The 16,817-nt window shown below is 45.9% G+C and overlaps 1 protein-coding gene across 1 annotated transcript; it reads left to right on the forward strand.

Moving 5' to 3' along the window:
- Positions 1-308: 308 nt before the first annotated feature.
- LOC120836266 (protein ALP1-like) lies at positions 309-15,241 on the forward strand. The gene is made up of 6 exons (XM_040222877.1): positions 309-719; positions 2,394-2,509; positions 3,650-4,089; positions 5,431-5,642; positions 12,383-12,554; positions 15,077-15,241. Exons 1-5 carry the CDS (start codon positions 383-385, stop codon positions 12,550-12,552), a joined length of 1,275 nt encoding a protein of 424 aa, XP_040078811.1. The 5' UTR covers positions 309-382; the 3' UTR covers positions 12,553-12,554; positions 15,077-15,241.
- The last annotated feature ends 1,576 nt before the right edge of the window (positions 15,242-16,817 follow it).

Raw genomic sequence — 16,817 nt, forward strand, 5'->3', positions numbered from 1 at the left:
TCCTTCCTGTAGAATCTGTATATCCAGCGAATTCTTCTAAGTGTGCATTCATGTCTGCTAAGAAAAATATTTCCCGCTTATAGCCTCGTCCCACTAGAACGACAAACACCGAATTTTGTCTGGCGACAAGGTAAAGTTGTGTGTCGCTGATACCGTCCCACCTCAGCGACAAACGGGACCGACAAACGCCGAGAAACACTCGACGACAGAACAGTTCTTGTTTGTCGTCTGACTCGTACCGCCACGAACACGAAGCGGCAGTCCCACCTACGAACACTGTCCGACGAACTATCAGCCTTGCCCTCGCATTCGCGTCCGCTCCCTCTCGCGTTTCGACATCGAGCCGATCGAGCATCGAGCCGATCGAGCGCCTTCATTTGGTATGGCATTTTGTCCGGAAAAACGAGCCGTTGTGGCCGCTCTCCTTTTATTTGAGGCCCTATCCTCCAGTGAGGATGAAGAGCTGCCAACGAAACGAAGGATGTGGGTTAAGCCCTACCTGCGCCGACACCGGGAGCAGGGCTGCTACGCTAACTTGATGCGTGAGTTAGCGCTAGAAGACGCCGAGGCGTTCCGCTCTTGGATACGCATGGACACTGGGACATTTGAAGAACTGTTGAGGAAGGTGAGACCGCTCATCGAGAAACAAGATACGTCATTCCGCGAAGCCATCCCTGCAGGCGAAAGGCTGGCGATCACGCTGCGATACCTCGCCACTGGTAAGTCATGTAGCAAGAGCGAACCGAAGAATGTTGTTTACGCACAGAGTTTGCTTTTGAACAACATAGTGTTAGTGTCTAAAGTACCGTCCGATGGCGCTCTTGGAGAGCGTTCAAGTGCCATCCGACGACATTCCACTCACGCCTTCAAGTGCCGTCCGAAGGTTGCGCATAAAACGAATTGTCAAAGCGAATTGTTCGCAGCGGGAACGTAGCTTAGCGGGTAAGATATCCGCGATTGAAAGGTTTACTCCGACTTAACATAACAAATTAATAACAAAAGGTACAGACGTACCTTTTGTTATTAATTTGACACAAATGAATCAGTATACACTGACACAAATGACACAATGACACAAACACCTCATTTGTGTCAGTGTATACTGAAGATGCCACCTGCATAGGTGGCGAAACGTCTGTACCTTTTGTTATTAATTTGTTATGTTAAGTCGGAGTAAACCTTTCAATCATGAATTCACCCGGCTTTTGGAACATTTTTGCATTAAGATATCCGCGTCAGACGTAGCGTTCGCGGGTTCGATACCCAGTGTAGATTTTCTTTTTTTATTTATTTTTTTTCCTCGAACATTTGTTTTGTCGATTTCACGTATATCTGAAAAATTAATCTTGGTCGCATTCAGACATGCACATCGAAACATAAAGGAAAAGACATCAGATCGTCAGGGTTTTTTTTTTAAATTAAAGTTTTGACTCTAAAATCACCCGCAAAACTCAGGAACTTGACGCATCAAGTAGAAACTTGCTTCGAATACTTATTTTATTGGTCAGATTGACGCATTAAAAATGTAAGCTTCGGATGGAAGTACAAACATATTAAAATAAAAATAAAGAACAACAATGTCCCATGTTACTAAATGAGACAGTTTTTATTTTTTATTTTTTTGCACATGGAGTAGAGGCTTAGAATTTTAATGTGTAAATGGGACTAGTAAATTACATATTCGAGGTAACCTTCAACTTGATACATTGAGTCAATCCTCTTTTACTGTCTACAAACAAAGTTACAAGCTAATATTAATGGCCCGTAAAAAATCAGCAACTGTATGTATAAGGTTGAACTTACCTCAAATACATATTTTACTACTCCCACGTATGCGTTCAAATTTCAAGTTTCTACATACAGAAGAAGAAAAAAAATTACACCAATTTGGGGCTTTTTTTGTTTTTTGTTTTTTGTTTTGTTTGGAGTGTGAGTGGAGACTAAAATTTTTTGCTGGAATCCGGCAAGTATAAGACGTATTCGGGGTAAGTTTCTACCTAATGCGTCGAGTTCCTGATTTTCACAAGCAATTTTACAGTCCAAACTTTATTTTGAAACACGAACGCGGCGGCGTTTGTGAAATAAAATATTGCGGTTTCCGGATGCATCGATTTGATATTCTTTATCATACTGGCAGTGCTAGTTATCGCTTGTGGTATTCATGCACGGTCGACTCTTGTGGAGTAACGTTTGCATGGGAATTTCAAGTCTTCAATTTCTCAATTTTAATAGGAGCCAAGTCACGATTAAGTATTTTAGCACGTGATTGAGGTTTGCGAAAGAAAGCAATTGCAATATTAGGTGAAACACGCTGTACTCTCGTGTTTCATGATGGTATACTTGTTTCTGTGCTGTGCATTTCTGATCTCGGTGCTATCATTTCTTGCTTACAGGGGAAACCTTCGCCTCCATGGGTTTCCAGTTTAGAAGGGGGCATAATACCATTTCCAAGATAGTCCGGGACGTTTGCGTCGCCATCTATGAAGTCTTGGCCCCCGACTACATAAAGGTAGATTTTTCCTACATGATTTGTTGTCAGCATAATGAGAGCAATCCTTACATGCTTCACATTAACTCATTAACCCCTCCATAATTCAGCCAGCAAGACAGAGTTAATGTATCATACTACATATACACTGAACTGCTCTTTCATCTGTACGGAGTAATGCAAATAACAAAATATTACAAATATAAGCTGGCGACGATGCTTTCGAGTTATTCATTACCACATATTTCTACACTAAGTGAAATAAACTAGAGATAATACAAGCTTTTCTTGCATCTAGGCTTCGATAATCGAACCATGGAGTTAAAAAAGTGTGGGTCTGTTCAAACTTCCGAATTTATTAGACTGAGAAATGCCAAAACTGAAACTAGAGGTGCGATGGACAACACTAACACCATTATAGTATTGATGCCGAAGTATTGATCATTCTGTTACATTGCCGCATGCATGTGTAGTGGCCGAGTGGGAACCACACTTGGCTGCCATGCAGAGGTCCCGGGTTCGAATCCCGAAACCGGCAGCAATTTTTTTTATTAACTTGTAAAACATGTCCTAGAAAATTCAAGGCTGTTGTCTTTTGTTCTAGTAGGAATGTCCTAGGGCCAAATGTTCTAGTAGGAATGTTATAGAAAGCGAAGCGGCAATAAAACGAACCCCACATGGTTGTACAGAATCATTCAATCTCCAGCGCTCAACCTTGCTGTCACGCCGACAATCGAAGCCTGCGACGCAGTTATTTTCTTTTGTTCTGGGCACAAGTTCACCCCCATTAAAGAATTATTTAATTCAGCTCTTCTTGTCAACAGTTATTTGTGACAATATCTGTCCCTGTTACCTTGCGAATTTTGTCACTTTTTCTGCACATTGATGGAACATACAAGTGGAATATGCAAACACATTAGTTCAGAACGTGCTTGTCAACTTTTTGGCTATGCCATTTAATAAGTGTCAACTTAGTGGATTCCACTGACTGGATCCAAGAGGCATATCGGTGCTGTTTGATGAAGCTACAGGCATAATATTTCTATATACTTTTTCATGATAACACTCAAGTGAACTTCACGGTTCTTTTGGTAGAAGAAGTAAAGAGTTATTTCTATGTTGCCTCATACTTGACAAACATAATTCCCTATTCCATTCAAGGTGCCATCAACACCAGGCGAGTGGGAGCAAGTTGCCCGAGGCTTCGAAGAAATCTGGCAGTTCCCTCACTGCCTGGGTGCCTTAGATGGGAAGCATGTCACGATCTGCCCACCTCAGGGTACAGGAGCTATGTACCGAAACTACAAGGGTACCTTCAGCATTGTGTTGATGGCCCTTGTGGACTCTGATCTGAAGTTCCTGTACGCTGATGTGGGTAGGAATGGTCGTATGAATGACAGTGGTGTATGGGCTGCCACGGATCTACGGGCACGTATTGACCGGGGCATTGCTGAGTTTCCGAAAGCAGCCCAGCTGCCAAACTCAACGAAGACGGCACCTTTCGTCATCGTGGGGGACGAAGGGTTCGGCATGAAGCCATACCTGATGCGGCCGTTTCCAGTGTCAGAGCTGGAAGATGCCGAAAGGATCTTCAACTATCGGTGAGCTCACAATATGCTGTGATCACTATGCTGCTGTCAGTGCATATTGCCAGTTTACTTGCATTTCCGAGTTACGAGGATAACAGTAGCATACTACGGCCAACAACAAAGTGCCATCCATACATACCGTCATGGCTGCCTATGGGAGTGTCTGCCACATTTGTCATCCATGCATTTCATGGGCGTCCTTTTCTGTGTGCTAAACCAAAAAAATGAAAGGCTCCATAAAAACATGGAGTTGAGAGGCCTCCCCAGAGGGCTGGCAGCTTGACAAGAAAAAGCAGCTGCGCTGAAAGAGTGTGTTGTGTGGCCAGCGGCATCATCATATGTATTACCGGCACAAGCAGCGTCGCCAGCCCTCTGTAGTCGGAATCAAAAAGGCGCAAATAAACGTCTTTGTCTCTCAGCAATCACCACGTGCAATTGTGTCCCTACGCATGGTTCACATGTTGTAATTGTCATTTGGTAAGCGAGAGCAATTTCTTCTCTTTTTGCACTGTAAAATTTAAAATGACAGACCTCTGTTAGGCTTGAACCGCGCTTCACTGAATTCTAGATTGAAACAATTAAGGGATACCTGACAGGCGAAAAGATGGAATTGGTGTTAATAAAGATTACTAGTTTCACAGGGGCAACACATGTGCCCCATCAGAATGCTACGACTGTATGTCAATCTCGCCAGCAAAATTGCTGAAAGTAACTTTTTCTTATTTGAGCGAAGTTACACGCTGCAAGCACGATGGTGTGCTTTGCTATTTTTATTGTTATCAGCCGAAATGGTATCTTCATTATTTTAATATCCCCTTTGCTGCAAATTTGTTTTCTTAAAATCCCAGACCTGTTGAATTTGTTTGGGGAGTGCAGTGTGGGCCAAGCTGAAGAGAGTTAAGTAGCACAGCCATGGTGATAAGCAATCAGTAAGGGTGTGAATATATTGTCACAAATGATAATTGATTAAGTGATAAATAAAAGATACTAAACATTTAATGTGGCGAACTTGTGCCGGGTAAACAAAAGAGGAACAGTAGCGTCCCAAGCGTCGAAGTTGGTGTAACCACAAGGGTTGAGCGCTGAAGCGAGTCTGACTCGTCAAGGTCCCGTGCAGCTCCTTAGCTTTACTTCGTTTCACGATAACTTGGCGAACCATGGAGGCTACGGCCCCCGTGACCTACTAAGGACGTTGGTGTGAGGCACATGACAGCACGTCACGGTGGCATTCGTGTCACTGCACCAAATGCGAGGCCTGAAGGAACCAGCTGTCGTCTGCTGGCAAAGAGTCGTCCGCTGCGATACCAACCTTTTTTCCTCATTGATTGAACAAGATTACGATCTATTTTACAGGCTTTCCCGGGGACGCCGAATCGTTGAAAACGGCTTCGGCATCCTCCGGAACAGATTCCAAGTCTATGGGGCTCCTCTTCGTCACAAGCCGGACAGAGCGGTGAAGGTTGTGAAGGCGACTATTGCCTTACACAACTACCTTCGGACGAAGAACGGCACGCGGGCAAGGTACACACCACCCGACAGCCTTGATGTTGAAGACGTGCTCACAGGTAAATGCGAAATTAGCTGTTCAACTGGTGTAGATATGTCGCTTTCAATTTTCAATAGTTGCGTAATGTACAACTAGACACATCTCCAGCGTGTTGCTCACAATCAAAATGTGTAGTGCTCTAGCGAGGGTCCCCCAATTCTTCTGGTCAGCAGCCATGGCAATGCCACTCATTATTATTGCTTGCAGCTATTTCTGAATGTAAACAGCACTATTCGGTGCACTAATGCAAGACTGCAACACATCGAAAGATCTACACTCTCAGAAAAAAAGGGTGTATGTGGGTGTATCGCGCGCCCTTACACCCCCCTTCGACTGGAGACACCCGGCGAACGTAATCGCACTCCCATCACGGGAATCCTCCTCTCCCAAAGGAATCGGCGGGCGAGGCGAGGGTGTTGCCAGGTGCACCATTACACCCCTCCCCTCCCCTTTCCTTTTTCAAAGAGGGGAGAGGGAGTGCTATCAGGGGAGCCTAAGAAAACAAACAAAATGCGCGCGGTAATAGAAGCGCGCGTCCTGATTAGCAGTCACTGGTTACACGTCATCCGACTGACAACCTATCACGATAGCGATCGCGTTTCGCGCGTTATCTGGCCTTCGTGTTGCTAGGAGACTTGACCTCCTCACCTCCTGCATTCCATCTCGGCGTGCTTCGGCGGCCATACTTTTGCTTCGGCTGGCGGGTGACATCGCCTTTGTTCATTCGCGCTATTTTGAATTGCGTGTTTTTTTAGAAGGTGGTTCGACAAAGCAGATCGTGTTCACGAAGCGATGCTTGGCACGTAGCTGCACTGCAGTCACAAACCAAGATGAGCCCGCCCGATAAAGGTAAGTCTGCCGTTTACATGCACTCGTTGGATGCTGCGTTTTGCGAGGCATGGGGCCTGATAGCTGGGGACGTGCTTTCCTTTTTCTCCTGTTTATGACGGAGTTTCTTCGCTTTTATATTTGTGGCATGTGTGCGCGGTGGCGGTGCCCGGTTCTCTGAGTGTACAAACGAGCACGACATCGCAGCTTCGAGACATTATTCTTGCGTGTAGAGCTGGCGTCATTCAGAGCAACGGGTCTATCGTTTCGCCAAAAAACACTTTTTGTGGACAGATGTTTCATGGACTCTCGTTCGTCGACACTACCGCTCCATCGACAGTCGTTACGCGGATTTAGCGTTGTAGGGACATTTCGTCGCGGGTGTATCCTACACGTACTATCCGCTTCGTGGCAACAGTGTGAGGCAGCTCCTTACAGAAAAAAGGTAGTTTGTGCTGTCGATGAAGCATTCTGGCGATGAATCATCGCGTATCTATAAAACGATCTGTCGGTGAAACGTAGTTCGATTGCAGAGCAACATGCTCGCGCTTAATTGTTACCGGCTTCGCTCGCACGTATGGTTATGCAATGCGATTTTCAGCGGGGATGATGGAACTAAGGTGGCGCTTCAAGACAAGGCAGTTAAGAGTTCTTTTATAGGTTCCCTACGGGAGTCAGAGTTGCGCGTTCATCTTCGTAGCGCCGTCTTTCCTGCAACGCATGTTGATCCAGCTCCTCACGCGACTTTTGGACCTCCTGGCGAATATGTGCTGCCACCTCGACACGAGGCTAAGTGTCGAGAAAACAACGCGCGCAAGGCCTCTCCCACCCGTTCCACACCCAAAACGTCAGCTACATCCTGTTCAACCATTGAGGCGCTGTGACCTAGATACTGCTTCCCCAAACTCGCCTTTGTCCCCATCGTGCGTAATCTTCCGCCCCCGAGGTCGACACAACGAAACCATATTCCCTCCCTGCCCGGCCACTTCGAAGTGGGAGAGGGTACTGGAACCATTGACTCTCGAACCGACGAGGCGCGCGGCGCGCTCAAAAGCAGGGGTGCGTACGGCGGGGCGCGTGCAACGTTACTTTCTTGCACGGTACGTGGTCGGATCTCGTCAAATAGCGGCGCGGCGGCACGTAGAAAATAGTCGCGCAACTCTGGCTCCCGCAGGGAGCCTATATAGGAACTGGTACTCTAGTGCAGCATTGAGATTATAGGCTCCAGCCAGAGTTGCGCGTCTGGTTTCCACGTGCCGCCGCGCCGCTATTTGCCGATATCCGATCACGTGAGGAGCAGACTCCAAATGCCGTGCAAGAAAGCCACCGGTACGGCGGCTTCGCCGACGGTGCAAGCGCCTCGGTGTGCATACCCCCCCTTTTGCCTCCTCCTGTCCTGTGTTGTCCCATGTGTTGCCCCCCCCCCCCTGCCACCCCCGTAAAACAGCCGCCACAGGGCAGGTTAAAGACTGCCTGGCGGCGCCCAAGGGATACTAAGAGCACTCCCCCCCCCCCCCCCCCCCCCCCCTTCCTGACTCGAAAACAAGTTGGAACGCCACTGACCGTACATATTCCCCACGAACTACACCCTCTACAATACAGATACAACTACACATTGTATCTGTATTCCTGAATACTTTTTCACCAGTTTCGCGGAACTGTCTCGGGGATATAGCATTGCATAAAAGACAATGTATCTCAGTATCTGTATTTTTGGCCTTGAAGCAGATGTATCTCAGTATTCCCGAATACTTTTTGGAGTGTGTCTGCCCAGCCCTGGTTTATGGCACATTAATTTATTCTATCATTCTTATTATTTTCCAGGTACTTCGGGCAAATCAACCCATCTGAAGTGCGATACAAAAGTGCAACTAGTGGCATTGCACCGAAGTTGCGAACTCTTCAAGTGCTTTGACATCTGTGAGTGTACCGTCCTTCAATTATACTCCGTGTCACTAGTTGTGTGTAGTGCAGGTGAATGCAACGGCCATGCGAAGAGAGAAAAGGCGAGCACTAGGAAGGCATATGGGAGGGGAGGGCAGGGCTGGGGGAAAGGGGGAAAGCACTACGAATGTTAGATAGGAGAGGAGGTTACTCTCCTCACCCGCCTTTCTAGCGCTTGCCCTTTCCCCTCTTCGGGCATTGCCTTAGCCTGTGCGGCGCGCAAGTAGTGACTCGGAATATATTCACCATTGTACAGATTATGATGCACTGGCAGGTAATAGATAACTGGGTAAAATTAATCTGCTCAGTGCTTGAAGACGCAGCTCGCGACTTGCTTGAACACGGCCCACAGGAAACCAGCTGCAAGCTCCCGTTCTCATAACGAGCATTACAAATGGCATGCATTGTAATATGTCGCTAATAGACCGATCTCACCAGCTAGTTTGAGTACGCCACCGCTGCCGATATGCATCGTGGGAGCTGTAGTCTTTCTGCACGCGCGACAACCATGCTGGAGGTTTGCGCGAGCAGACCACGAGGCAGCATGAGCTGTCGTGTGAACTGGAGTCTGCCTCCTACGAACTACAGTTATGGCGGCGTCACGCATGCGTGGAAAACTTGGTGGGATCGGTCTATTCATTTACGCTGCAAAGGTAGCTATGCTCTTATAACATATCCACATAGTTAATGTAGTTTCGTTTTTATTTTTCAGGTGTTTAGTCTCTATTTTTCCTTCCCGTCTTTTTTTTAGTATTTAGCACCTGCACGACAATTCCGCTGGTAGGCTGCAACCACGAGCTCTTTGCCCAAGGATGCACTTCAACTGCATGAACTCTCGCTTGTCAGAAGCAACCACCAAAGATAAATTCATGAGCTCTGGATTCTCGCCCTCAGAAAATATCACCATTAAAATACAAGTATTCGCTCAGGCTGGTGCTATCAGAAATTCTCAAAAAAGCAAAAGGCATTCTTTCGAGACATGTTGAGCTTGAATATATCTTGAGTGAAATAAGCAATGGCAACAACAGTGTACTTGTTCTCTTGTCCTCTTACAAAATGCCAGTATGTTGGCGGCAGTACCACTTTAATTCTTGTGATTGCATCAGGAAAGGGATAAGGGGAGCACTACAAATGAATCACGGCTAAAAGTGTCACTGTCAAGATTGCAAGTTCCAAAATGTGGAGAGCGCAAGGTCCCTTTAACAAATTTCTTGACCCCCATGCCTTACAGAAGCCCTCGATCTCTTGGGGGTTGCCTATCTGGCCTCTACACTCAAATGTGCTTGAGAGCACTGTTTTAGATGGTCCAAAATTTTGTTAAAGGAAGCTTGCATTAGGACACCTCTGATGTTGACATTCGTTTATCTGGTTAGGCGCCACAGTACAAGGTTGCTTATGGCATTTTTCGGCTAATTGTGCATTTTATTAGTAAAAAATAAACACAGTTGCAATAAGAAACAGGCTGGCATTGTTGAAAACCGCCAAAATCAGTTGTTTAAGTATATTGAAAACGCATGCTTTTTATTTGTGTTTTCGGTTTGCCAGCCTTGCACCTGTATCTAAAGTGGTAAACTTTCCACCCCACCATTCTTCAATTGTGTGCAAAATATTTATGAAGTTGGCTGAGTTCCTGGTTTTTGGTAATGCTCATTAAGTAAGGTGTGGGGCCTTGACAGTGTCCTATATGTATCTAATCATGGTATACAACTGGGTTTTGCTTTTCAGGAATGCTCCATGGCTCTTTTTGGTGGTCAGCACCCAAGGCACAAGACTAAATGATAAGACATGCAAAAAGAAGAAGAAAGGAAACAAGCGACGTTTCTGGTCCATGCATTCAATGTGTATTTTTGTAGTCTATGTTTCACCCAGTGTTTATGCGCAATAAATATGTAGGAACAGATGCCAATTTTCGTAGCTTATTTTATAAAATATTGCATGATCCTAACAATATTATATTCGCAGGAGTGACACAAAAGCTCTCAATTGTATTTCAGGTTGACAGTTAGGACGTCAAAATGATGCCAGGCCACATAATGAAATGACGATAGAATGTGCGATTGGCAGCTTAATTGTTTTCGGGTTGACAAATGGGACATGAAAATGACACAAAACACCGTCGTTTGACGGTTAAAAGCTTGGAAAAGAGCTGCAAAGACATTTCCTGTCAATTTGATAGAAAATGTTCTAGTGTTAGTTTTGTTGACTTCGCACATGTACACCTAAGAGCGGGGTTTATCGGTTCCCACTAAGTGAGAACGGTGTGGAAAACGGTATATAAGTACACCTAAGAATGGGGTGTAACTGCATTCCCACTAAGTGAGAAACGGAATATCTGTGCACCTAAGAATGGGGTGTATCAGTATTCCCAGTAAGTGAGAAATGGAATATATGTACACCTAAGAATGGGGTGTATGAGTATTCCCAGTAAGTGATAAACGGAATATATGTGCACTTAAAAGAGGGGAGTATCAGTATTCCCAGTAAATGAGAAACGGAATATACGTACACCTAAGAATGGGGTGTTTCGGTATTCCCAGTAAGTGAGAAACGGAATACACGTACACCTAAGATTGGGGTGTATCAGTATTCCCAGCAAGTGAGAAACGGAATATATGTACACCTAAAAATGGGGTGTTCAGTATTCCCAGTAAGTGAGAAACGGAATATATGTACACCCCGAAGTGGGGTGTGTCTTATGCACCCGCTGAGGTGCACATGTGCACCTCAAAATGAGGTGCATGTATGCACCCCTTTTTGGGGTGTCGCATATATACCCATGGGGGTGTCGTATATGGGACAAGTCACATACACCCCACTGGGTGTAAGTACTACACCCCTTTTTTTAGAGTGTAATGTTACTGTTTAACCGGTTTCACATCCATGAAACATACCGTTGTGGAAAGACGTATGCGTTCCTTCGAATTGAAATGACTATGGCCAAGAGAACAACAGTCAGCTCGTGGCTTTTTTCATTGCAACACAATTTCCCTCCAAAGAGTGTGCCGACCTCTTGCACAGCAATAAGTGCCGTATGGAATAAGTTCCTCATGGCGAATTTGGGTGGTCAGTCGCCGGCAACTTATTTTGCCGGAAAACCGGCAATAGTGTTCCCGTAATCAGTTTCCGGCCGGCGCGCACCGTTCGGGTGGTGGTTCTCCGGCAAGCAACGGCAACTTTCCGGCGCTTTTTCGGCCCGAGCTCTAAACGGCCGGGCCAGCAGGCGCCAGTCTGTATCCAGTGTCGTTACTTCCGAAATGGGAGAGAAGGTCAGTGAGAAAAAAATGAACGAAAGAATTAAACTGATCTGAAGTCACTTCAGCAGCCACTGCTCAAGTCAATCCAAGCCGTTGGAGCATGGGTGACGGCAGCAATAGCCTCTTGCTAGCAGTGTCGCGCGAACAGGAGGCGAGGTAAACGCCACTGTCTGGCGTTTCGTGTTCGGGCGCTGAAGGTCACGTGGTGTGCCGCCAGCGCGTTTCTGGTTGCCGGTTCCGCCGGCTCAGTCTCGCCAGCGATTGACTACCCGAATTTGCTATTATTTAGGAATTCTGCAATGCATGGCGTGCAAGAAAAATGCAAAGAAAGCAAGATGTGCAGAGCCGTATGTGGACATAGCTGGTCATGCCACATTTGAACTTAACAGCCCATCTAAAGCAACACCATTATAAGCAAGCTGCTTGTGCCATTCTAGTTCTGCTGTAGCTGGACAATACTTGTTGGCTTGTATGTGAACATTCCTTGCTATATTGGTGTCGTGCCATGCACTCCTTGCTCTCCTTCACATTTTGTGCAGCCGTTTTTTCCTGGCAGCGCTCATGCCTTGCAAATGCTTGGCATCAGATAAACTCTACTCCACAGCCTCATAGCATTCGTAATTCTTTTGTGAGGGTCTTTGCAACTTGTAGTAAAGACTCGGTTAATCTCTAATACTGCTAGTTGGTGGTGAATGCGTTAAAAAAATATTAATTTTCATTTCACTTGTTTCAGTCACTGTACGTCAAGGCAGCTGGAGAAAGGGTGTGAACGACAAAGCAGTCTTCCCCCTGGAGCGCATTGGTGGCAGACAACCAGACGACGCCAAGGCTGTTCGTGAGGTCTTCAGAGACTACTTCATGAATGAAGGCCAGGTTTCTTGGCAGTGGAAGGTGCTGGAGTAACGGTATGTCATGTTTGTATGCAGGAACGAAGTAGCATCCATTAAAACAGTTGTTGGGGTATTACGACATTACTCAGGTCCGCTGAAGCCGTCATTATCTGCAACCCAAGACATTGTAGGTAAACACTGAAAAAAAAGGACACCTATACCGACTTCATTTTGCATGTGTCCCTCTTTTCATGTAGATTTTTTTGTCTATACATAGTCAGGCATATCTAAGTATGACTGCTGATTCCAAGCTCGACTGCGTCCTATTATTTTCGCTTAATTTTGGTTGCTAATAAGATATATAACATCTCCAACAGGCCATCTGTATAGCCAAACAGTTGAGTATAATGTATAAAAATTAAGGTGTTGTAGCTTTCAAGAAGTTTGTTGCTCTCCGAAAGCAGAAAAGTAAAAGAAAAGGCTGCCCGAACTGCAAGACATACCATTCTATTTATTTCCATCGAAGATAAGCGCATGCGCTCAAGCCCACCGTCTGAATTCACTCATGTGCGATCCTGCGCTCTTAATAATCTTAAACCATTTCGAAATAATCCAACAGTTTTCTCATCCTACTTGCTAGCCGGTTAGAGACAAAACAAAATGGAAGAATAAGTTTTTACAGTGTTTTGTTGGTTTGTCTACATGGTGTGCGAATATAGGCATCGCAGCTAGAGGAGGCCACTTTAGTGCCACAAAGTACCATAGCAGCACACCTGCTTGGCTTATACATCAGCCTAGCAAGTGTGCTACTGTACTTAAGGTACTACTAGTTTGTGAAAGCTCACCCAATACCAGCCCAATTTGAAACCACAGAGTTGCATAGAAATTTGTTAGTGCTGTTTTTAACTCTTCGGGCCCCATCAGGCAGTTCTGACAACAATGAACTCCTACTGTACACGAAGAACCACAAATTATTTATGATCCTTGAAGTGTGTGCAATGTTGGATCCTACACCAACTGAACAGGTTGGCTAGTGTGACCGCAGCAGAGTTGATAGCAGCAACACCAACCAAAACTAGAGACACGACACTCCAGCATATGAAACAAGTTTAAAGGGATGCTGAACCGATATTTGAAATCTCATAATTATTGCCCGAGCGGGCTTCACGGGATGGTACTGTACCTAAAAACGATTGAACCGATATTTGAAATCTCATAATTATAGCCCGAGCGGGCTTTACGGGATCGTACTGTACCTAAAAACGATATTCAATCATACGGATGGGGCCCGAATTATTGTATTTCTTTGAACTAAGAGTGAATCCTCGGCTGGAAGCCGCCGGCGCGAGCGAGTCCTTCTGAGAGCAGGCGTAACAGAACTGACGTGCGCATTCTCGGTGCCATCTGCGCCCCTGGTGCCTCCGCGCATTCTCCTCGTTCGTTGGTGCTCCCCTTGATTCTTCGCTCGGCGGCTGTTTTCTAAGCAACCGGTACTAACAATAACAAATGCCACCCGGCTTAGCGCCTGGCTTGGCTCTGTCTGTCTTTTGAGGCGAATGAGAATGCGCACGTCACGAAGCGAGCTTTCCACGACGCTCACCAGGGGTCGCGTAAAATTGTATTTTTCGTGTTTATTCAATTTTATACGCCTTCTTGCTCAAAACAACGTCATTTAGAAGTAAAGGACAGGCTATGTATGCCATTGCGACCAAGAATTTCCGCCCAAAAATTTCGGTTCAGCATCCCTTTAACACTGTAGCTGTGAAAATGCAACATGCAACATGCACACAGTTGGCCTGTGCACCTCAACACAAAATAACAGAAAAAAAAAAGAAAACTATTTGACAAGGGCGAGGAGCCTGACAATGTGGCAGTTTGTTGTCCGGTTTTAGTCTCCAGACTTATTCGAGCTAAATCTGCTACACTGTGCCCAGTGATTGCAGGGACTGAAGGCTTGCACTGAAGAACAGAATGATGCTTGGTTCAATTCCCACTCCTGCTTGTTACAATAAGGACGAGCATGGCACGAGCATGCGGTTCTGTTGTCACTCCACGATACATGATAAAGACCCCCCAGGTTAGCAGTTGTAGCACAGAACCAGTGTCATCATATTTTAAAGGTGGACTCGCCTTATGTTGTGTAAACACTTGACACGTCCAATTTGCCTTGCTTTTGCCTGTGAATGGACTATCTCTATCTGGAAGGGGAGTTGTCCCTGTGCACGGAGAAAAGTTCTTTGCTGAGCATGCGCAAAGCTCATTATCTTGCAGTAGAATTTGATATATTGTCTTGCTGTGTGCTTTTTCTGCACCGGCAGTTTACAGCTTTGCTGTAGACTGCCCGTGTCCTCTCCCTCAGCCCATTTGACTGCTTAGCCCGAGCACGTTTGTGCAGCAGTGCAGAAGGCACAAGCACTGAAACAGAAAAGTACCTAGTGTGGGCACGGGTGGGTCTACCTCAGAGCTTATCACAAATGTGCATGTTCTGCTGAGTACCTTTTTTCAGCACCGCACACAACCAGTGAGAAAGTGTGGGGCATTGTGGAACAAAAAAACCATATAAAGCTCAAACTGAAACTTTTAATTTTCTCCTTCAGGCACCACGACCAAACTGGCTGCGATTGAGTTTTCCACCATGATTCTGTGGGCGGCCAGCATGGCCATCTGCCTGTCCGCACCCCTGGGTATGCTGCGGGCGCAGCACTCCATCATAACGCCGAAGCTTCTGCACTCGTCCGGCTGCGGCGGCTCCTTGGCAGCGTTCAAGCTGTTGACAGCTGCCTGCAGCAGCACCGCCCTGTTCGGTGCCGCCTCCTCCGTGCGGCGGCAGTTCTTCTTGGAGGGTGGAGGCGCTGACTGCACAGCTTCTTCACTCGGCTCATAAATCAGCTCGAGGCTATCATCCTGCACATCATTTTTTATCCCACTTCTTGTATTATTTGGTGTTTTCTCTTTTATTCTCGTATTCACAAGCTCTAAAGTACACATGCATATTTGAAACCAGAAGCCTGACAAAGAAAGCTTTTCATGAGAACAATTGAGTGTGTGTAACGAATGTATCGCAAATTATCAATTACGAAAGCTAAGGTATACAGAGGTAATTCATTTGGCGAGAAAGGATCCCCTGAAATTTGTATGGAGCACAGATGCAATCATTCCATATTCCAGTTTGTTGGCTGGAACAGTGATAATCTCTATAAACTGCCTTTTTTTTAAAGAACTTTTTTGTCATTGTTTGAGTGTGAGCCGTGACCTGTAGATTTGGCACATCTGCTGAAGCCAACACTTGTGTTGCCCATGCAACTATGTGCTAAGGAATTATTAAGGGTAAAGGTGCTCATCCTGTTAGAGTCAATTATTGGGCGATGCCTTGAATGAAGTGGCACAGATATGTGTTCTGAATTGTGTTGCTCCTTCCCGATTAAAAGAAGGTCCCTCCAAAATGGGCACTTACCACTTCCTCCTGGGAGGTCTCGAGTGTCGACTCGCTTTGGGCTTCAGGAGCCCCAGCCGACAAGAACCTCATTTTCTTGTAGTGCGCCAACTTTGGAACAAAGATGTCATCGGCCCCAGCACCAGAGCGGCTCGAATCCTTGACCTTGCGGTTTTCCCTCTGGTACTGGGACCGCATATTTGCCCATTTGTTCTTCACTTTTTCCACTGCAATGCAATAAAACAAAATATTCACACTCCATATATCTTGCCACCTCGTTTTATGCTGTTGAGTGTTTCAAGCCATGTTTAAACTACTTGTTAGAACTATCAAAGTATCAAAATGTATACAAATGCTACAATTGTGTCACCATATTTCATTCGCTGACATTGTAAATTGTCGACCAAACTGGACGAATAAATGTGGTTTGGTGTAAATTGGACTCGTGGTCATATTCAGTTATGTGCACTCCGGAGGCGCGCGTACAGGCGAGTCGCAGCGGTGGCGCGATAGCTTTTCGGTCACAAAATTGCGTAATTAAATGCGCGTGAAGTTAGTGATTCTGAGCAGCTGCAGCCGCTACCGCATCGCGATCAAATCGCGAGTGCTGTCAAACTAGCGATTTAATCGCACTGCGATCGCGATGAGATCGCGCATGCGGCTACCTTCTTGCTAGCGCGCGCCAGCGCAGTAAACAACTTCAAACAATCTCGAATACAGTACTTTAGTTCGAGCGTGAAAGAAGGCTGAATGGTGCGTAGATGTTTCAACTCCGGACGTTTTAATCGCAGAAAACACAACCAATGAGTACATACCGTTGCCGTCGAAGCCCAGGGCGATGGCAATATCTCTGAACGCCTTTTCTTTCGTTGTCTTCTTGTGATAGGATGGGTGGGTCACATCCC

The sequence above is a fragment of the Ixodes scapularis genome, unplaced genomic scaffold (assembly GCF_016920785.2).
Source record: "Ixodes scapularis isolate PalLabHiFi unplaced genomic scaffold, ASM1692078v2 PGA_scaffold4__175_contigs__length_147842914, whole genome shotgun sequence".
Taxonomy (NCBI): domain Eukaryota; kingdom Metazoa; phylum Arthropoda; class Arachnida; order Ixodida; family Ixodidae; genus Ixodes; species Ixodes scapularis.